The sequence below is a fragment of the Ambystoma mexicanum genome, chromosome 5q (assembly GCF_040938575.1).
Source record: "Ambystoma mexicanum isolate Mex_15411 chromosome 5q, UKY_AmexF1_1, whole genome shotgun sequence".
Taxonomy (NCBI): domain Eukaryota; kingdom Metazoa; phylum Chordata; class Amphibia; order Caudata; family Ambystomatidae; genus Ambystoma; species Ambystoma mexicanum.
In genome coordinates this window covers 95,274,985-95,297,555 of record NC_090933.1, presented here as the reverse complement: position 1 = coordinate 95,297,555, position 22,571 = coordinate 95,274,985, and the positions used below count along the sequence as shown (strand labels likewise).

General features: G+C 45.9%; 1 protein-coding gene across 7 annotated transcripts in view; it reads right to left on the bottom strand.

Annotated features, from left to right (window-relative positions):
• The window catches only part of BRD9 (bromodomain containing 9), a 1,136,180-nt gene that overhangs the window by 356,164 nt on the left and 757,445 nt on the right, over positions 1-22,571 (bottom strand). For all 7 annotated transcript variants that reach the window (XM_069620588.1, XM_069620585.1, XM_069620589.1 and 4 more), the window contains exon 12: positions 3,699-3,810. In XM_069620588.1, the coding sequence (XP_069476689.1) occupies positions 3,699-3,810 (112 nt within the window). The remainder of the gene's footprint in view (positions 1-3,698; positions 3,811-22,571) is intronic.

Genomic DNA, 22,571 nt, shown 5'->3' with positions numbered 1-22,571 from the left:
CACTAACGTACAATGGCTCTGTGCTTGTAATGAGTCCAGGCAGAATCAGGCTCGTATTCCTAACTATATACACATGTCACTTGTTAACACTCCCATTGAGACTCAATAAAAGGTGGCGTGCACAGGCACACAGTGAGCGAGGCTGGTCACGAGAAGGAACAGCTCTTTCGGAGCTGATGGGAACCAGGTGATGGAAGTAGGAAGGCAAAGGGAAGGATCTGTAATTACAAAGATCGAGAGAAAGCCAGGTGAGAATTCCCCACTTTCGGGAAGCCACAAGTGTTCCAAGACTGAAAACGAGTGAGCAGAAGAAAGAAAGCTTGAGAGCAGCCCACGACCCTCCCGGGTGAACAACAGAGTTTGGGAGGAGCAGAGGAGGCGTTGGGAGATTGCCTTGAGTGCTGCATGAAGAGTGTTGATGAAAGAAGGCTGATAAACACAACCAGTGAGTTGGAAAGGACAATTGTTGAATTGTAAAACGAATGAAGACAAAGTAACAGAGTGGTCCTGCGAGGTGAAATCGCACATTCGAAAGTCTCTTTGAAAAGTTCTGAGTTGATTGGGAATCAAAGACAAGAAAGCAATCACGATCCCAAAAAAAAGTTGAATGAACGATAAGCAAAAGTATGTGAACTCGGAATATACAAAGAGGGCAGAATAAATGAACTAATGAACTATGAAAGAGGCCTAGAAGGCAAACCAAAGAGAATAAGATACTACAAGTACCGAGAGGCATTGGTGTCGTAAGAGGAGGAAGATTGTGGATTGTAGAATTATTGAAAGAGGGGTTGAAGAGGTCTATGTAAAATCCTTGCAGTTTCGAAAGTATATGACAGTGAAAAGACACCCGAGACAAAACATGGGCAAGGGAACCCCACAAGGCGAAAGACAGGCTGGGGACCGGCAGAAGGAAGCTTGTGCAGAACTGTGTGATAAAGTGAACGGTGAAAGACCTGCTCGAGCCAGGCAGAGGGAAGCCTGTACAGTAAAGGTCAAAAGTGGAACTGTAGGTTTATGACAAGGTCCGACAAAGCCCAAGGAAGTGATTGAACTACCAGAAGCTTGAAATCCAAGCCTGAACTGTTGAGAAACTGTACCAGTAAGCCACAAAAAGTGTAACATGATATATTTTAATATGTTACTGCAGCCAACTCCATTTGCACCACAACAAAATCCTACAGCAGCTAGTCATTACTATTTCAGAGGTCTGCACACCACAGAATACACCAGCAGCAACTCGTGGCGGGTTTCCCGATCACCACAGATGACATAATTAGCAGCCCAGCTATTCCCTGAAGCCTGAGCACCCCAAAAGACACATGCATCGGCAGAAAATGATTTCAGAGACCAGATAGAGGTGACCAGATCCTTTGAAACCAGTTTCTAGAAATCCGATTCTATTATTATATTGTAAGCCACTTTCTTTTTTTCTCTTAGGTAATGCTTTCAAAATGCTACTATTGAACAGCATCTTCATTTTGTTGTCTTCTGCCCATCACCTCAGTCCTACAAGTGGCCCACCGTGCTTCCCATGCCATAATTGACAGTTTTGAGAAAATTGTGTTCTGTTCAGTCTTGTGTACATGCCACCTGCCACAGTATAATTCTCAGCGCACTAAAGTAGGTTAGCAATGTCCAAGCTAACACAATTTGGCTTCACTGTTCAAGGGAAATGCAAGCTTGGTGAAAATCCAGTTGATCAAATGAGTGCAAATGCCCGTAAACAAGCAAAAGAAAATCCAGGAAAAATTTGTGATACCCAGGTTTCTACTGTTAAATGATGGCAAGCACAAAAACACAATTGTGACAAACCTTGGATTGAATTTGAGTCGGAGGAAGGGCAAGTGACCAAGTTATGGTGTACATTTTGCAAATTAAAAGCAGACATCCTCAAGCAGTGATCCCAAAAGGCAGGGAAAATTGTATATGTTGACTCTTACATCAAAGGCAGAGGAAATATTTAAAAAAAACAACTGTGAACGCCATGCCATATCAGAGGGACATAGACAAGCCACTGCTGCTGTCTTAAACAGACATCTGCTACAGCGGGTCCAATTCAGAAGTGAATTAAAAATTGAACAGGAAATCTATAGATCGCATGGACAAATGATTTGACATTGCATACTATGTAGCTAAGAACTCATTACCATTTACAAAATATTCTAAACTCATAGTTCTAGAAAAGCAACATGGCTGCGATCTTGGCGCAGCATACAGTAATGATAAAGCATGTGCCACATTTATTCATTTCATTGCAAACAATTTGAAGGATCCACTAATTCATCATTTCTGCGAGTCAACATTCGGATATCTTTCAGTCTTTATGGAGAGAACAACAGACTGAACATAACTTAGAAGGAGATAGTGTATGTTAAAATCTTGGAAAATGGTCAACCAAAAATGAAGTTATTGGGTTTAATTGTTCAGTCTGGTGGCGCACACGGTCTCAAATGTGCAATGCTTAGAGCTTACAGATCTACTTTAAGTTAAGACTAAAATGCGGAAGTAAATTTGAAAAAGCTGTGCTGTGTTGGTGCTGATGGTGCAGCTGTCAATTATGGCCACAAAAAAGGAATGATGACTTTGCTCAAAGATCATTGCATATGGTTAATAGCTGTCCACTGTGTCTCCCATAGACTAGAGTTGGCTGCGACGGGTGCATTAAAAAAACATATATTGAAATTATTGGTCTACTATCTATATTTTACTTTTACGAAAAGTCTCCAAAGCGCTACAGAGAACTGTGAGAAACCTAATGTGTCTCACCCGCTAGTCCACGGGGATCTGTCAATCAAGTGGCCAGGACACAGCCATCGCTATTGGATTCAGTTCCTGGTGGTGGACCAGTGCGGGAGGATCACCTGGATGGGAGGTCTTCGAGGAGTGGAAGTGGGACACCAAAGGGTGAGACACGGTATCCCCTTCCTTATGAAATCTTTTCCACATCCTACAAGGTAGGATATCTAGAAACTAGAAAAGTAGAGGAAAGGAAGAATACCTCTGAGGAGGTACAGCTGGTAGTGTGACTTCTTAGAGACGTCAGAGATGTGAGGAGAGTAGGAGAGTGTGGAGTCGAAGATGACCCCGAGGTTTTTAGCCTTGCAGGTGGGAGTAGGAAGAGGGCCAAGAGAGGCCGGCCAGAGAGTGACAGGGAAGGAGGGAGCGGGTGTGCCGATGAGGAGAATCTCAGTCTTACTGGCATTAAGGCAGAGGTCATTGTCTGCTATCCAGGAGTGCTGTGCCGCCAGACAGTTAGAGATGATGGAAGGAGAGGAGGCGGCCGAGGGTAGCCTGAAAATGAGCTTGGTGTCATCCGTATTGCACTGAAAGTTGGGGCAAAGAGCGGCAATGCGGTGGGCAAGGAGTGCTCTAGGCACCACTTGTTAATGGCTATTGCCGCCAGAGTTAAGACGCTTGGTCCTCCTCCTCCCTAATGAATGTGTTTGGATTCCTGGACGTGGTTGTATGTTGTTGATGCTACTACAAATGTGAAGAAAAAAAAGAAAAAAAATGAAAATCTTCGGGTCTACTCATTCCACAACGTGCTGGTAAGTGCAAAAAGCTGGGTAACATCAAGAGGGTAATTATGAAGATAAATCACAAAACATTAATACCCGCACAAAAGAAAGAAAATATGAACACATTGAGAGTCTTTAACACATGATACACAGGTTTAAGTTTCACTGTGCGTAGCTTACCTGCTTTAGCTGATAAATAGTTTTTGAATGATCACCTCCTGTTATTTGATCTAGCATGTCATCAACCATTTTTTTGGTGCAACTCCCAGAATCTTTCACAAATTCTAGCAGGCTGGAATGAATTAGAAACACAAACAGGCAATGAGATCCCACCTTCTACAAAAACATTTCTCATATAGATTCATACGGTAGCATCTGTTGGGCGTTTCAAACACATTCCGAACATCTGCCTAGAAACTCAATACAATGCTCATAACATTTACAAACACTAAAAAAAGCAGATGTCTGAGAGGATAACTATTTTTAAGAAGTTAAACAGACTGTAAGTTACATTAAACATTTAGGCTTAAGGACCCAAGTATTTTTGAGTTGAGAGTGACTGTGTAGCAGGACTGAAGTAGGGGGGCGGGAGGGAGAGAGGGGGTCACATTTCTTTGCTCTTCGCCTTCCTTATCAGCATAGTACTTCCGTTCAAGTGGAGCAGGCTGAGAGCAGGCTATACATGCAGTTTGCTAGCACTACTGTGGTTGTCCTCGGCGCTCCCTACTTTGACATCTAGCAGCTGCTATTGGGAGAGAAGGAGGGGTTGAGGAGGAGGGAAGGGGTGCATCTGGATCTTGGCAGCATCTTATCGGCATTAACAGATGGTTTAAGTTACCGCCGTTGATTGGGAGTTATGAGAACTGGCCTATGGCATACAGCATTTTAGTAAGACCGTAGAAGACATTGGGGTACTGGGATATCTGTGACATTCGGTAGGCCCTGCTAAATTTCTCTCTTGATGCCAACTCTTTGTGGCAGATTCTTCTACCTCATATAAGATATTACTACATTATTTCTGGTGTGCGTGTGGCGACACAGTAGAATAGTTAGAGTTAACCCCCCCAATGCGACAAAGGTGCCTGACTTTTAAAGACATTGATCAGGTCATTTTCAACGCAGTCTGATCCAGTTGTTCATAGCTTTAATTACGGATGAATTTTCTTTTGCACATTTTTATCATTGATGCTTCTTTTTTGGGGCAAACACCATCGCCGCACACTTCTGCCCCTGCATCAGGAAAATAAAATCAAGGACAGATGGATAAGTGCTTCCACAACTGCTACCTAACCTTAAAGTGTTTTAGACTCTTACTTACAAAACGTTCAGCGGAAGTTAGAAGAAAACATCAGCGCCAGTGTTGCTGGCAGTTTCCTAGCAGTTCACTGGAGGCCTTTAGAAATTGTGTAACGTTGGAGCGTGAGAGCGTTTAGCTTTTGAGGCTCTCTTTGGCTCATTCAGCCTCATTAATCTTCAAGTTGCAAGCCTGTGGAAATTGAAAACCAGCTGACTGGATTCGATTGATTGACTGACTTGCGGCGTCTCTTTGAAGGGAGACAACGAAACTGAGGATTTGCAACACAGTATCAGTCTTGGATCGAGGCTAAATCGTTTGGGAAAGTGGAAGAATAATTTAACTAACAGTGAGCCAGAAACAAACTATTCACCGACTTTCCAGTGCACAGTATTTTGAAGAGTGAGGTCGAGGGCGAGATTTCGATCTGATTCAGCACTTGATAAAAATCGCCTCTGGCAGCTCCAGGCAACATTTAGGTAGCTGCCTGTAGTGCTCTTCATGGGACTCACCACCTGGTATGCTTTTCGTCTAGTATAATCTGTGACTGTTACTGACTTTATTCTGCATTTAGGCAGCACAGTGGCTTTGTCTTTGCTATTTTATTTGTTTTTTCATCTACTGCAATCACGCCCAAACAACATGCACCTGCAGCAACTGCTGGGCGTGCGGCTAAGTGAATTGCTGTTGCGAAAAAAAAGGAGCTATGGAAGAGCAACAGAGTTCAATTGTCTCCATTGTAGATGAAGCTGAGGAGCCCGTTTCATTAGTTATTAGCCCCACTCATATTGAGCAAGCCAAATGTATGGCCCCGGCTCCAACTACTCAAAGACTTACTAGGGCCTGTCCTCAAAGAACATTAAAATTGGGAGACCCGATTAGGGGGAAAAGCCTGATAAGATTACAGATTTCTATCAAACTTGTGATATCCCTGCCAACGATGGAGTTTTTGTACATGAATTCTGTTCAAATCTAGTTGAAGAGCTTACAGTTTCTCTCCCTTGTATTGGATCTAAAACCATTGAATCATTGGTAAAGGCTATAATGACATCTAACTCGCAACAGTGTTTGGAATTTAACGCTATCAATGCAAGTTCTCCTGTGTCAGCTTTGCCCTTGCATTAGCCCTGTGGGTATTGAATCAGCTGCAGCTTTTGATACTAGAGTGTTTACTTACCCAACTTATATCGAAATGCGATGGTATTGTGGGTACACTTGAACAACATGATTCTCTAATCCATAAAACAGCAGCCACTTTGAACCAGCTTAGTAATACCGTCAGAGCCCAAGCTAGTAGCTTAAATAGAATCCATGCAGATACCACAACACTGACTGATCTGAACATTGATCAGAATTCTTCTAAAATGAATGGCGACACTGTCGGCCAGGACTTGGCATCCTGGTATAAGTGAAAAAAAGGAAGGTCACTAAACAAGCAATAATCTACAATGTACTGGCAACTAAAAAGAAAAGAAACGTAACTTCAGATCTTCATTATAAGGCAGGTGGAAATGCTGGTGTGGTTAAGCTATGCAGTGTTGTGAAAGTAACAATGGCACATCCAAAAAAAAAAAAAAAAACAATCCTCATTTGACAAACTGCAATAATTTCCAGTGATGGAGAAAGAAATCGAAAACATAGAGAGGAAAGCTAAAAGTCAAAGGGCCTGATTCACAGAACGTTTTCCTATGGGATTGTGCCATTATAAAACACTTCCATGAATCAGGTCCAAAGTTATAACCCTGCTCATCAGCCGAAGAACAATAATAAAGTGACTGAATCTGAAGAAGGCCCCATTTTTAATTTGGAGAAGCTCTTTAGTAGTCAAGCTGATCCAAATATGACTGAATTAGGGCCTATTATGAGTAATGCCTTGGTTCAAACGGACCCAGGTAGCAATTGTGCGAAATCCTTCGCTACATTGGAGGCATTTGATCTAATGAGAAAAGTAAAGGCACTGCAAATACAAAGCCTGTTCTGTGATGGCAGTGATTATTTTTAAATCGTTCACGATTGATGGAGTTTCTTTATACCAATACCATCATTCCCTTACGATTTGTTCGAAGCAGTGATATTTTCATCGTGGACATTTGTGAATATGTTATAAAAAAAAAGAAGCTACCTTGATGGTACATTTTAATGCGGATAGTACGCTGGACTACATCATGGGTTATACTTATCTTTTAACAGACTGGGCTATGAATGCACAATTATCGAGGTGGATGAGATAAATGGTAGTAAACATGAGGGGCCAATCAGTAAAAGCGGTCAGACTTCCCCGTTTCCAAACCTTATACAGGTTAATAATGGTAAACAATTGAGGGTAAGTAACCTGCGTGATCGATTAAATATTGCTGCGTTGGAAACAGGGGGTGGGAGGAAAGGTGACTAGTCCCATTGGGATTGGTTGGCCCAAATAGTGGAGCTGCGTGGCAAGATATCTGATTCACCTTTTTTCGTTTAAACTGGAATACACGAGGCCATAAGCACCTGTTTGAACAGGATGGCCTCCTGGAGTACATTGACAATGACTCTATTGTAGCACTACAGGAGACATGGCTCACCAAACCATTGGTGGTAGATGGGTGGCACATAGTCTTCTCCCTTGGCTGTTCAAGGATCCCGGGGCCGCCCGAAAGGTGTGCTATTGTTGGGAGTAAAGTAACCTTTGGGACTGGTGGAACTTCCTGGTCTGTTTGAAAACATTCTGATTGGCAGACTTGCGTTTCCATTGGTTTAGCCTAAAATACGAGTGAAGGATAGTATTATCATTAATATATAATACCCCTTATAAGAACAGTCATAGCATGGTAATTAAGGAATTAGAGGCAATTATTAATAACCTGAAGGAAAATAGCCCCATTGTGATTTGTGGAGACTAACTCTAGGACCCCGAATAAGAAGTACTTTAGACTACTGTAATGCCCTATCCATAGGAGCTAACAAACATATCCTAAATAAAATGCTAATCTTACAAAATAATGCTTTGAGAGCAGCTCTGAACATACCGCGCAGAGAGCATATATCCAACATCCGAAGAGACCAGCACTAGCTAAAAATTAGTGACAGGATACTCCGTAAAACAGTACCTCTTGCCTTCAAATGCCTTAATAATGCTGCACCCCCTGATCTCTCTACCAGACTGACCAGAAGAACTTCAACTCGCCATACCAGATCATCCAACCTACATTTCATATAAGTGCCCAGATTTAGACTCTCCAAAACTGGTGGAGCCAGCTTCCCAGAGAAAGCGCCCTTTCATGGAATGCACTCCCCCCTGCACTTAGAGCGGAACAGCCATATTCCAGATTTAGATGCAATCTGCTAAATTGGCTTCAAACCAAGGACATCTCATTGATGTCCTTGAAAATCTCTACCCAACTACTTGTCCTAGGGGATTTCAATCTGGGATACAATGACCCTCTAGACAAACATGCCACCTCCATTGCCAATACATTCACTGAACTGGGCTTAACTCTGAACCCACCCATATTAAAGGGCGAATTCTTGATTGGGTGGCACATTACAACTGCACCGCCAACATCACAACCATTTCCCCACAACTTTGGACGGACCATTTCCTCTTGTCCTTTGAACTCTCCACCTCTAGACCACTCCCTCTAGTTCCTACCATGGCCCCGCCATGTCTAACTAGGAATAAAAAGAGTATCACAATGGATAACATGATTCCCGCTATCCTACCTACTCCCAACCAATTAGCTGATCACCTAGACCCAGAAGCGCCCATTGAGGAGTACAATAACATTATGTTAACTACACTCAACAACATTGCCCCTCTAAAACTCAGACCTAGCAAACCTAAATCCCATCTAAATAAATGGTTCACCCCCGAACTAAAGGATTTACGACAACTTAAGAGGAGTTGTGAAACCTCATGGAGGACATTCCCCTCAGAAGATTGTAAAACTAAACTAATGGAAATTTCTTCCCATTACAAAAAGGAAATACACCTGGCCAAGCGCAAGTCATACAATAAGCGCATATCTAACGCTAATTCGAGCATGAGGGAATTATTTACCATCCTCAAGGAATTAGAGTCACATATCCCTATTCCGGACACATGTTCCAAAGATAAAACATGGTGTTCCGACATACAACAAGCAATATCAAATAAAGTAATTACGCTTCAAAATAAAATAGCTAAGAAAACAGCTACACTCAATCACCCAGTCTAACAATTTTAATACAGACCCCCCACCTCAAAGGAACATGACTCAGTTGCTCGATTCATGTTCACTAAAACTTCCATCATTGAGGTAGAGAACGTCATCCTCTCACTCAAGCCCTCCAATTGCCAGGGCGACCTTCGCCCAGCCCAGCTTATAAAAGATGCGGCCAGAGATCTTTCCCCATTTGTATCCAAACTTATCAATATGTCATTTTCATCGGGCACTGTGCCCACCAACTTGAAACAATCTTGGGTGTTAACTATGCTCAAAAAGTAAACCCTAGACCCACTCATACCTACAAACTACCGTCCTATCACGACAGTCCCATTTTTGCAAAAAATCTTGAACAAGATTTCCTACAACCAAATTCAAAAACTCCTAGAACGACATAAGCTCCTTAGGCGCACGTCAATCTGGATTCCGACCCCAACATGGTAATGGGACTTCCCTCACCGATTTGAAGGTACATATAGATGACCTACGAGACAAAGGTAAAACAGCCCTTCTCCTTCTGCATCTGCTTGACCTCTCGGCTGCATTCAACCTTGTCGACCACAAGGTCCTTTGCAGCCACCTAGATTCAGCTGCACACTTTTCCAAAGAGGCTATAACCTGGATTGAGTCTTTCCTTAGCGATAGTACTATGAGGGTGTTCTCCCCCCTCTGCAGCGGCAGACCCGATCCCCATTATGTGCGGAGTACCCCAGGGTTCTTGTGTCTCCCCCACCCTATATAACATATTTACTAAACACCTTTTTGATGATCTGGACCTTCTTGGTATCACCTAAACTAATTATGCAGATGATACCCAGATTCTGCTCCCACTTTCCGGGGATTAGAACAAGGATTTGGCCTTGGTAAATAGGGTGTATGTCATCACCCAGGCATGGATGGCAACCCATGGTCTATGCCTGAATGATGATAAAACAGAGTTAATCATCCTGGGCACTCACTCTAATCTTAAAAAATTTGGCCAAGAGTACACCTCTTTTGAGATCGATGGCAATATCATCAAGGTGGCTAAGGAGGTGAAGACACTTGGCTTTTACCTGGACTCTACCCTCTCCTTCTCCAAACAGGTGAAATCCCTGGCATCAGCCACAGCTTACACATGTAAGCTCATCAGAGCAGGTAAACACTTTCTCTCAGATGACAACTGCATTATCTTAGCTAGAGCCCTTATTCTATCCAGGCTCGACTATTGTAATGCCTTATACATCGGTGCTAACAAATCAATCCCCCATAGAATTCAAATCTTACAAAACAATACCTTGAGAGCGGCTCTTGGCGTGCCTAAAAGATATGACATATCTGAGATAAGGCGCCAAAACAATTGGCTTTCCACCCAAAATAAAATCTACTTAAAAGTTGCATCCCTTACTCACAAAGCTCTGAACAATGCAGCACCCAGTTATCTTACGGATAGATTCCTAAGGAGAAGCTCCACCCGACCGTCAAGAACAACTAACGCCAACAGCCTTATCATACCGAGATTCAGGGTGGCTAAGGCGGGGGCGGCAGCTTCCCTGTCAGAGCGGCACAATTATGGAATTCATTGCCACATCTTTTACGAGAAGGGCAGCCTTATCTCAAATTCAGATCTAATTATATCAATTTGCTGAAGACTTCGGACAACTAGTTTGACACTAGCTTATACAAGACTCCCGCTCCCACCTTGTTTGTACATACTCCACCCTCCAGTTGCCCATTATGCACATTTTCCCATTTGTCTCCAGTTATTTTACCTATTATTGCCTTGTATATTTTCAGTTTTGTTTATAATCTGTAACCATGTAATTTAAAAGCCTTGCATATTCTGTACTATTTCACCCGGTTACCTTCGGGTTTGGTGCACATTATAAGTGAATAAAACAAACAAACAAAACCTTACCTGTGCCTCTAACTTTTGGACGACTCTTGATTCTAAATGTATCACCCTGTCGACTATATTACTGTGTATATCCTGTATATTTTTCCCTTGTACCCCCTATTGTGTTCATTGTACTTACCTACATGTTGTAACTAAGCTTCAAATATCCTTGTGACTGCTGCGCATTACCAAATAAACAAACAAGAAAGAAACGGGATCCAGGGACAGTTGTCTTCCTCGATAAATGGCAGCCTTGAGCAGACCTGTAAGCGTGAAATTGACTGGGCTACCCTATTCTATTTGGCTGTATTTACTATGGTTAACGGTGCTTATACATCTAATATTCCACCTCGATTCACTAGGATTGGGAATAACTGTAGTAGCACATTAGATTATGTTATCTCTGCTAATCTATCTACTTTGATTATAGATGAACAAATTACTCTCTTACCTGGTAATGTTCTTTCGATGGGACGGTCCGACGACGTATTCCATATCTATGACAGTAATCACCACAGCTGTGCTGCTTCGGAAAATCTTTGGCGTCTACGCCCTACGTCGATGACGTCGATATGCTGCCATTGAGGACCTCCTCCGACGGCCGACGTCACTGGATGTTATAAGTAGGGCGCACGATGACCGTAGCCTCAGTTGTAGTTTTTTCCCAGAACGTGTGGCACCAGTCTTCTGCCAGTCTGACCACACAAAGCCTTGCGGAAACGTAAGCTGCAATCGCCTAAGAAATTCTGTAGCGGGGAAGGCAGGGAGGGAGCGATATGGAATACGTCGTCAGACTATCCCATCGAAAGAACATTACCAGATAAGAGAGTAACTTGTTCTTCGAGGGGATTGGGTCCTCTGACGTATTCCACATCTATGACAGACTCCCAAAGCAGTACCAATGCAAGGAGGTGGGAAAACAATTTAGAAAACAGAAATTTAGAATACCCAATCAAATTGCGGAGTAAAGGACCACCTTGCCAAAGGCCAGATCCTGCCCCCGGATGGAATCGAGGGAGTAGTGACATACAAAAGTATGTACCGAAGCCCAGGTGGCTGCATCACAGATGTTACGAATAGGAACACCCCTCTGTAGGGCAGTAGAGGCAGCCATAGCCCTGGTAGAATGGGCACGTAAGCCAACTGGTGGGTCCTTACCCGCCAAGCGGTAACACTCAGAGATAGCCAAAATAATGCAGCGAGACAAAGTCTGTTTCGTCACAGCTTGTCCCAAACGCTTTCCAGCGTAACCAATGAAGAGTTGATTGTCCACTCTGACCCGGGACATGCGTGAAATATAAAAGCTTAACGCTCTCCTAGGATTAAGCCTATGGAGCCTCTCCTCGTCCTTGCCAGGATGTGGAGGAGGATAAAACACCGGAAGAACAACCTTCTTGCCTAAATGAAATTCCGACACCACCTTCGGAAGAAAGGAAGGACGAACTCTAAGGACAACCCTGTCCTTATGAAACACAGTGAAGGGTGGCTTAACTGAAAGTGCCTGTAACTCCCTCACTCTGCGAGCGGAAGTGACCGCAACCAAAAATACAGTTTTAAGAGTTAACAGTCTCAAAGGGCATGAATGCAAAGGCTCAAACGGAGCACCCATCAGAAACCTGAGAACAAGGTTCAAATCCCAACCGGGCACCTGGAAAGGTGACGGAGGAAAACATTAGTGAGCCCTTTCAGAAACTGAGAAATTAAAGGAATTTTAAAATAGGAACACTCTTCAGACAAGCGCTTAAATATGGACAGCGCCGCCAGGTAACCTTTAATGGTACCCCACTTGAAGACCCCTGTGGGCCAAAGAAAGCAAAAAAGACACAACCATGGGAATGTCACATGCAAAAGGATCCACATTCTTAACCCTACACCAGTCAAAGAACTTATGGCAACGGTACAGGGATTTGGTTGCGAGCCGTCTGGCCGAGAGCAACACCTCCATCACGTCTTCAGGGAGGTCCCAATCCTTATACCTCAACCTTTCAGAAACCAAGCGTGAAGGTTGAGGCATCTGACCTCTGGATGGAGAACCTGACCCCCCTCCCGTGAGAGAAGATCGTCTCGGTAGGGAAGACGACGTGGAGGGCAGATGGACAAATCGAGAAGGTCTCGGTACCACGTCCTCCGGGCCCATGCCGGAGCAATGAGGATCATCCGAGAACCGAACCTCCGCAGTACTTGCGGGATGACGGGGATTGGAGGAAACACGTACAGCAGTGGGAATGACCACGACACCACGAACGCGTCTCCTAAGGCTCCTTTTGGAGGAAATTCCCACGAGCAGAATCTCTCGCACATTCGGTTGACACTGGAGGCGAAGAGATCCACTTGAGGGGTCCCCCAAAGGGCGAAGATCTCCAGGAGAATCTCCTGAGCCAACTCCCACTCGTGAGAGATCGCGCTCTGCCTGCTCAGAGTGTCCGCCGTCTCGTTTTCTTCTCCGGCCAGATGAACTGCCGAGATCGAAACTTCCTGCTGGATTGCCCAGAACCGGAGCTGCATCGCCTCCCTGCACAGAGGAAGTGACCCTGCCACCCCTTTTTGCTGAGGTAGTGCATGGCCACCGTGTTGTCCGTCAGGATCAGGACATTCTTCCCTCGCACAGTCGGCAGAAAAGCCTTCAGGGCTAGCCTGACGGCCCTCAGCTCCAACAGATTGATATGGAGCCTGGACTCCGACGGAGACCAACGACCGCTGACTGTCAACTCGTTGGCATGAGCACCCCATCCCGTGAGGGATGCGTCCGTCACGATCGTCACCTCCGGCCAGGGTAGCCAAAATGGAGCCCTCTTCATCAGATTGTATTCGACGGCCCACCACAGAAGGTCCTGGGCAACCGAGGACGGCACCTGAACAGGGTCCGACATCCTGCCGGATTACTGAGACCACTGGAGCTTGAGTGCCCATTGCAAAGATCTCATCCGCAACCGAGACCCACTGGACTTCCGACGACGACGCAGAGAGTCGCCTCTTGAATCGTCCGTCGAAAGCCCCACAGACCTCGACTTCCGTGTCTTAGACACCTTACCTACCGATAACTTCTTCTTGCGCTCCCGCAAGGCTTTAGACGTAAGCGACTGGCAGTCGACACAGTTATCTGTGTCATGGGCCTCCCCGAGGCACCCTAGGCAGGCGTCGTGCGATTCCGTTACCGACATCTTAGACCCACAGTCCCTGCACTTCTTAAATCCCGGACGCGGGGTGGAAGACGAGGTAGACATCCTTCACGAAGAAGAAACTTCACAAAACGAACAGGTTCGAAGAACCGAGAAACACTAGAAACTCCAAAGAGTCGAGGCGCGCCGAGATTCCCGAAGCAAATGCGTTCGCGGAAAAAACGAAACTAAGGCTACGGGCATCGTGTGTCCTACTTATAACATCCAGTGACGTCGGCCGTCGGAGGAGGTCCTCGAGGGCGGCATATCGACGCAGGACGCAGAAAGATTTTCCGAAGCAGCACAGCTGTGGCGATTACTGTCATGAATATGGAATACATCGGAGGACCCAATCCCCTCGAAATATGTGTTATCCAACGTGAAGAAAGTGATCACTATCCATTGGTTGTCTGCTTTGATCTGCTAAACCAGCCGAAAAGTACTGTTCAAACTGGGAACCTGAGAGTTAATCCTTCCCTCAATCGAATTTCCTGGAGTGATAAACTAGGAGAGGCGTCCTCAATGGCCCAGGTTGTTCTTGGTGACTATATTACAGTAAACATGTTTTCTGACGCAGAGCCACCTTCCTTTGACCACTGCAAAGCAAGCAATTGTTGACTATGAAATCTGTGTGGAGAGCGTTAGATCTAGTACATTAGTCAGTATCGGTACATGCTATCGAAATGGTAGTGGGCACAAAAGAATACATCAACATGCATTCGATAAACAGATTAAAGAATAAACAAGGGCCATGTGAAAAGAGCTACGCAGTTTATCGCACTTGGAGTCAAATTGTAGTGATCATGCTCACTGGGTGAAAACTATAAAAACAAATGATCACATATGGCTCATATGGCACAAGTTTCAACTTGAATACAACCGATGGAAGGACCTGGTATATTCATCCATAACTAATTACACTTAAGTTCTAGAAAATTATAAATGGCAATAAACCGCCTGACTGAGACATTAACAGTTTCAGAACAGGCTTGGGTCTCACATGTGGAACAAATGTTTGGTGGGGAAGTGGGGACCCTTAGGGCGGCCATGATAACATCTGAATGGCTTTTTACGAAAAACATGAATTACATCCACAGGTTAATCATGGCCAGAAAATCCTCTAGGGATCCTGGTCCAGATGGGATGTGCAGTGCTTTGATCAAATTGCCCAATGAGCTCTGGGCAACTGCATTGCAGTGGCTGTTTCACTGGATTGGTGTGACAAACTATTCCACCTTCTTGGTGTACCAGTATACTAGTCCCACTGAAAAAAGAGGGAAGAAAAAAGAGGGAAGCTATGTAGATCCACGTAACTATCGCCAATTGGTGATGTTGGATGTCTCATCAAAAATGTTCACCCAGTTATTATTGAACTCGTTTGAGGAATGGGTAGTCACAAACAATCTCATCCCAAACAACCAAACTTGGTTTCGAAAAGGATTGGGCACTTAGATTAACACCTTAGCTTTGGTTAAGATCATCCAGCAGGCATGGATGATACGTAGATTACCAATATATGTGGCAATTATTTAGATTTCAGTGCCTCATTTCACACTGTTGAAAGAGGTAGATTATGGCAAAAGCTTCTAAACTGGAATATCCGTCCAGGTCTATTAGAAATTGTCATTTTATTCCACAAGCATATAAAGCTGAAGGTTTGATTGGATAAACAAGGTAGAACATCAAGTTGGATACCTACTCTGAAAGGATTAAAACAAGGTTGTACACTAGCACTGTGCTGTTTAACCTTTATATGTCAAATCTAGGTGAAGCCTTGGTTAATTGCTCCTCATTTGCACCAAAATTAGGTGACATGCCAATACAATGGATGGGATATGCTGATGAATTAGCTATATTAGACTTGACATATAGTGGATTTCAGTCTTCTCAAAATAATCTAAAAGTGCATACTGAATTGAACTCCTTGGTAGTGAATATTCTTTAAAATAAAATTATGGTTTTTACACCTCCTTATAAAAAGGAGTTAAGGGCATGCTGGTACATGGTCGGGAGGCAATCAAAGTGGTCCCTGAATACAAATATATAGGTACACATTTAGATAATAAACTTTGTGGTATATGGCACTTTGAACAAATAAAGTTAAAATCCTCTCAATCATCTGGCTGTAGTTGCTCCTTTGCGCGTAAGGGTGGAGGTTATTCGATTGGTACTTTGCTACAGTTGTATGAAGCAAAACATTTTCCCCATTATCCTATACGTAGCAGGAATTTGGTCAATGAAGATTTTATCTGAAATGAACAAATTAGAATCATTAATCCTAAAGAGACTGACTAGATTGCCTCTACATACATCTATTGAAATGTTTTTTTCTTGTATTCAATATCTTACCACTCCAAGCTAAATTCGAGTTAACTTTTCTGAAGCTCTATTGACTAAAACTAGTCATATGCCCCTGAGTTGTGTTGTTAGTATTGAATACATTGCTCACAGTTGGCTTGCATTAGCTCCTGAGAACGACTTGAGATTACAACAAAATAGCTATAAGAAAGCTATGAAGAAGTTATTAAAAGATTATATTCGGGAACAGGCACTGATTGATCTAGCTACTAAAAGTAACTCTGCAGCTTTTGACTATATCCAGGAAAGAGTGAATATACCAAACTATATTCAACATTTTGTGGGCAATAAGGAACAAGTTACTTGCCTGTAACTATTGCTCTCCAGCATGGATCTGGCATGGATTCACATGCTCATGAATATTCCCTGTCGTCAAACCAGGAATTCTCGGTAAAAGAAAAAACAGTTTCACTTTCACTTACAAACTGTATTTCTACTCTAGACCAATCACTGTACTCTGGGTCATACTGCCCCCAGCCAATGACAGTCCTCTCCGGCAGCCACCTTCTGATTTGGAAAGCATGTAAAGTGGCAGGAGGGAGGGTTTGCATGTGAATCCATGCTAGACCCATGCTGGAGAACAATAGTTACAGGTAAGTAACTTGTTCCTTCTTCAGCATGGAGTCTGGTATGGATTCACATGCTCATGAATAAAGAATACATAGCAGTACAACATTACACAACCACGGGGGATGGCAAAGCTCAACAGAAGCAATCACCCTTACCTCTCGAACAGGCTCACCTCAATCCAACAGGTTGTGCAACACTGCTTGGCCAACTCTGGACTCCTCCCTGGAATCCCTGTCGATGCATTAGAAACTTGTGAAGGTGTGCGTGGACCTCCACGTAGCAGCCCTGCAGATGTCCAGCAGGGGCACACCAGACAGGAAAGCCGTCGTCGCAGCGATTGCTCTGGTGGTGTGGGCTCTCGGACGGGCAGACAGCTGTAGGTTCGCCACCGATGAGAGTGCATGATGCAGCTGCAGAGCCACCTGGAGATGGAAGCCTTGGACAAGGCCTTACCACAGTTCACAGGACCAAAGTTCACACTTGTGCATGCCACATAGAACTTCAGGGTACGAGCAACGTTGAGCAAGTGCAAGGCCCTTTCAGCCAGTGACAAAGACTTTGGAAAAAACAAAACCAAAGGTTGGTTGAGGTGGAATTCCGATGGAACCTTTGGCATAAACGAGGGGTGCGTCCGCAGCACCACTCTCCTCGACTCGTGGAAAGTCAGATAAGGCTGTTTGCAGGATAGGGCCTAGTCTCACCTACGCTCCTGGCACAGGTGATGGCCACAAGGAAAGCAGTCTTCCACGAGAGGAACTTGAGAGGAGCCTGATGCATAGGCTCAAAGGGGGATCCCAAGAGCCTCGTCGGCACCACGTGGAGTTCCCACGCCGGGGTAGGAGCCTTCACTAGCGGGAAAGATCGAAACAGTCCTTTGAGGAACTCCTTGACGAGACGGTGGGACCAAACAAAGTGAAGATCTTCCTGGAGACCTGGTGTAGCGGGAGATCGCTGCCAGATGCACCTAGATGGAGACATTCGCCAGTCCTGCCTTGGCCAAGGACAACAAGTATGGAAGAATTTGCAGGGCCGTGACCCTCAGAGGGGTGATCTTCTGCGACCGGCACCACGTAGCGACACGCTTCCACTTGTGACCGTAGCACTTAAGAGTCGACGATGCTCTGGCCTTGACAAGGATGTCTCTGCAGTCTGCTGGCAACTCGTATCCTCCATACTAGAAGGCTGCAAGAGACAAGCCCTCAGGTTCAGCGATTCTGGGTTGTGATGCAGGATTGAACCTCCTTCTCTGGTGAGCAGATCCACGACCACCGGCAGCTTGCACAGAGGCGACACTAACAGGCTGAGAAGGTCCCGGTACCAGATATGCCTCGGCCATGCTGGGGTGATTAGTATAATCCTGCATCAGCACTGTTCGAGTTGATTGATGACTTGCAGTAGGAGAGGCAACAGAGCGCATACGTAAAGAAACAGGACTTCACACAGAAAGGAGAATGCGTCCTCCAAGCTCCCAGTTGGTGGAATCTGCTGGCAAACTTCTGGCATTTGGAGTTTGCTGCCGTCGCAAACGGATCGATATGGGGCCTGCCCCACTGGTTGAAGATACGGTCCACCTGGTCCTGCCGAAGATCCCACTCATGGCAGGAGCGCAACTCCCTGTTGAGGGAGTCGGCGATGTTGACTCCCGCCAGGTGAAAGGGTATGAGGAATATCTATTGCCCGACAGCCCAGTGCCACAAGTCCTGCGCCTCTTTGGAGAGCGCTGGGATCAAGTGCCCCCCTGCTTCCTGATGTAGGACATTGTGGTGGTGTTGTCCGTGAAGAGCCTCACCACTTTGCCTTTCAGAGATGGAAGGAATGATTTGAGGGCCCAGAACACTGCCCACAGCTCCAGGATATTAATGTGAAGATCCTTCTCCTCCGCCTAACACAAGCCTCTGGCATGCAAACGTCCGGTGTGGGCTCCCCAGCCTTCCAGGGAAGCATCCGTGATAATCATCTCCTGATACAGGGGGGCTTTGGAACCCTGTGCCCCGGGCGACGTTGGAGTGAATGCCCCAATACCATATCGCCCAACGGAACTCCTCGTCGAGAGGGATCTTGTCCGCAAAGCTTCCGGACACCTGAACCCAGCGAGCATCCATGACCTCCTGAAGAGGGCGCATCCGTAACCTTCAGAGCCAGGTACATGCAAGACAACATCATGCTGAGAAGCGACTTGATGATCCGCACTGTGGTGCTCTTCAGTGACAACAGTCGTTGCACCTTCCTCAGAATGGCTGCTACCCTCTCCTCCGAGGGCGACGCTAGGCAGGAGACTGTATTGAGTCTGGCTCCTAGGAACAGCGCGTTCAGCGATGGCGCCAAGCAGGATTTCGGATAATTGATGGAGAATCCCAGATCGGTCAGCAACCGGACGGTCGTCTTCCTGTGTCCGACGGGCCAACTCTCACGAATGGTGCGAATGAGCCAGTCGTCTAGGTACGGGTACACGTGAATTCCCCTGTAGACGCAGATGGGCCGCCGCCGGTGACGTCAGGCCGAAGAGGGCCTTGAACTTCTAGTGATGTCCCTGCACCACGAAGCTCAGGAATTTTTCAGTGCTTTCTTGTGAATGGGGACATGGAAGTAGGCGTCCTCCAGGTCCAGTGACGTCAAGAAGTCTCCTTCCTCCAGTTGGCCGAGCACGTGCTGCAATGTGACCATCCTAAAATTTCTTGAGGTACCTGTTGATACGCCGCAGGTCTAGAATGCCCTGCCAGCCCCCAGTTTTCTGTTTGACCAAAAAGTATCTGGAATAGATCCAGATCCCCAGAGTCGTCTTGGAACCGGCTCTATTGCCCCTTTTCATAGCATGGCCGGTACCTACTCCAAGAGTTGAGGGATGTGCTGCTCCTGCCGGGCTACCAGAGGGATATGCGGACACTTGTGTTGGAACTCCAGGGTATGTCCGTGGACGAGAGCGTCCAGCACCCATCGAATCCAGTCAGCCAGCCTCCCACCGGGGTGCATGGGTGGGGGCTCGACGTCTTGGCCGGTTCAGTCCTGCTTCGCGGTCGGCGTCCCGCCTTGGGGGCAATGACGGCACTCACCACCTCCACCGTAGGCTTTGGAACGGCCTCTGTAGGCCTCCTGGGGAGTGGACCTGGAGGGATGGTGATAAGACTAGGAGAAACCTTGCGTCGATCTGCCGACTTTCCTCTGGAGGCGCGAAAGCCTTGACGACTGAGTCAGACCCTGTTCCACATCTGCCGGAACCCTGTGTCCACTGTGATGGCATGGTCTGAAGCCACCTCTCCCTCCTGCAAGAGGGTGATCGCCTCCATCCTTTTGTCGTCAGGAAGGAACTATAGAATCGGCCCAGCTTGTACCACAGTTTCCCGTCGTACCTGGCCAGGATCGCTAGTGCGTTGGCCGCCTTGATGGTCGACCCTGCAGTGTAAATAACCTTCCTCCCCATGGAGTCCAACTTCTACCCCTCGCTGGAGGGACTGAGGACGGTGAGGAAGGGTTTGACTACTTCTTCCTCGCGGTTGCCAAAACCACCGAGTCCAGCGATGGTTGTGACGGTAGACACTTGGGTGCGGACTCCGGCATCCAGTACTTTTTCTCCAGTCTACCCCGCCTGGGCCTTCTTGGGCAGGTCGGTCGCCTCCTCCGTCCTGGGCTTCTCGGGCTTCTCCCAGAGTTTAGCCGGGTTGGACGATTTCTTTTTTGAGGAGGAGCTCGATCAATGGCTGGCGATCGAGGCAGATGGTACAATGATCGCACGCTGCCCATCGTCAGACCCACTTGCGCGGCGACCCCGATGGAACCGGACTCGCAGTGCTTGGCCTTGTCTTGGACGCCCACGGATGGGGCACCCTCAAAGGACTTAGTCATGGGCGCAGGTGCAAAGTAGGCCTGATGGCCTTGTGTAAACCTCAAAGAAAACGTTGACGATTCTTGCCCTTGAGGGGCGCTGAAATTCACAGACAAACGGATCCCCGCTGTCGGCAGATGGAGAGAAGAGCACACGTGCTCTTTTTTGACAAATGTAGAAACGTTTTCTGTTGAAAAGCTGTAGCTCACAAAGCAAAACCTGAGGACTCCCAACACTTGAAGGTGCTGCAAAAATCTGAAGATGGCTGCCAGAGGAGAGGCTTAGGCAGAAGACCGCCATTGGTGGGGGCAGTATGACCCAGAGTACAGTGATTTGTTTAGAAGAGAAATACAGTTTGTAAGTGAAACTGTTTTTTCTTTAACCGAGGATTCCCGGCCTGACAGGGAATATTCATGAGCATGTGAATCCATGCCAGATCCCATGCTGGAGAATTTAATCTGGGATTACATCAAAATTAAAAGTGAACTCTGTGAAGATCCTAGAGATAGTGGGAGCATGGTTACTCCAGACAATGTCGCTCGTGTGGTGAAATTCATTAAAAGTCTGTCAAACACTTTCTGACCACATCTCCTGCTCTCCTGGAATTATAGTTGATAGCACCAAGATCAGCTGGTATAGAGGAGGCATTGTCGGGAGCGGCTCTGTGGTCTATATGACAATGCATTACTTACCGTAAAAGCATTTCTGATGGTTGTATCTGCTTAGATTCACATGCTGTGCATAGGTCCGACATCCAGTGGTCACTGCGGAGTATTGCATTTTGTTTTTCGTAGTCGAAAAGGGGACGTCGACAAGGCGTGTCTGTAACACTATCCCTATAGTGACGTGCGTTGTACCCACAATCCCTCACGCGTCGAGGTCCCTCTGTTTGTATTTTTCTGCCCTGAGGGAGTCTTCTAGACGTGAGTGAGTACAGAAAAGAGAGAAATATAGTAGAGGATGTCTATGTTCCTTCCATCCGAGCGGGGAGGAAGGGCGGGCGCATGTGAATCTAAGCAGATACAACCATCAGAAATGCTTTTACGGTAAGTAATGCATTGTCTTCTGATGTTTGTTAATCTGCTTAGAATCACATGCTGTGCATAGACTAGCGAGCAGTACCCGGAGTTGGCGGTGGGTTATGAGAAGGAACAGTAGAGAAAAGATGTCTTAATACTGCCTGCCCCACCTGGGAGTCAGATCTAGAGTGTGCATCTAGACAGTAGTGTTTTGTAAAGGTGTGCACAGAACTCCAGGTAGCCGCTTTGCAGATGGACTCAAGGGGAACATTTGCAATGAATGCTATGGAAGCCCCAGTGCCTCGAGTGGAATGTGCTCCTGGCTTGAAGGGTAGTTCTCTCTTAGCAAGAGTGTAACAGAGAGTGATGCATTGTACAATCCATCTAGATATAGCGGACTTAGAGACGGCATCTCCTTCTCTTCCTGCTGCCACCGAGACAAAGAACTGATTAGTCTTTCTCAGTGATCTGGTTCTTTCCATGTAGAACATGACAGCTCTGCGTACATCTAGTGTATGCAGACTTTTTTCTCCCAAGCTGGAAGGGTTTTGAAAGAACGTTGGTAGTTCTATAGATTGGTTTACATGAAATTTCGAGATGAATTGAAATTTCGAGATGAATTTTGGTGCAAACCTTGGGTGTGTGCGAAGAACCACCTTATCCTTGTGAACTGATACGAAGGGGTCTAGTACAGAAAGAGCCTGTAGTTCACTTACTCTCCTAATGGAGGTGATAGCTATTAGGAAAGCAGTCTTAAGAGTGAGGTATTTAAGA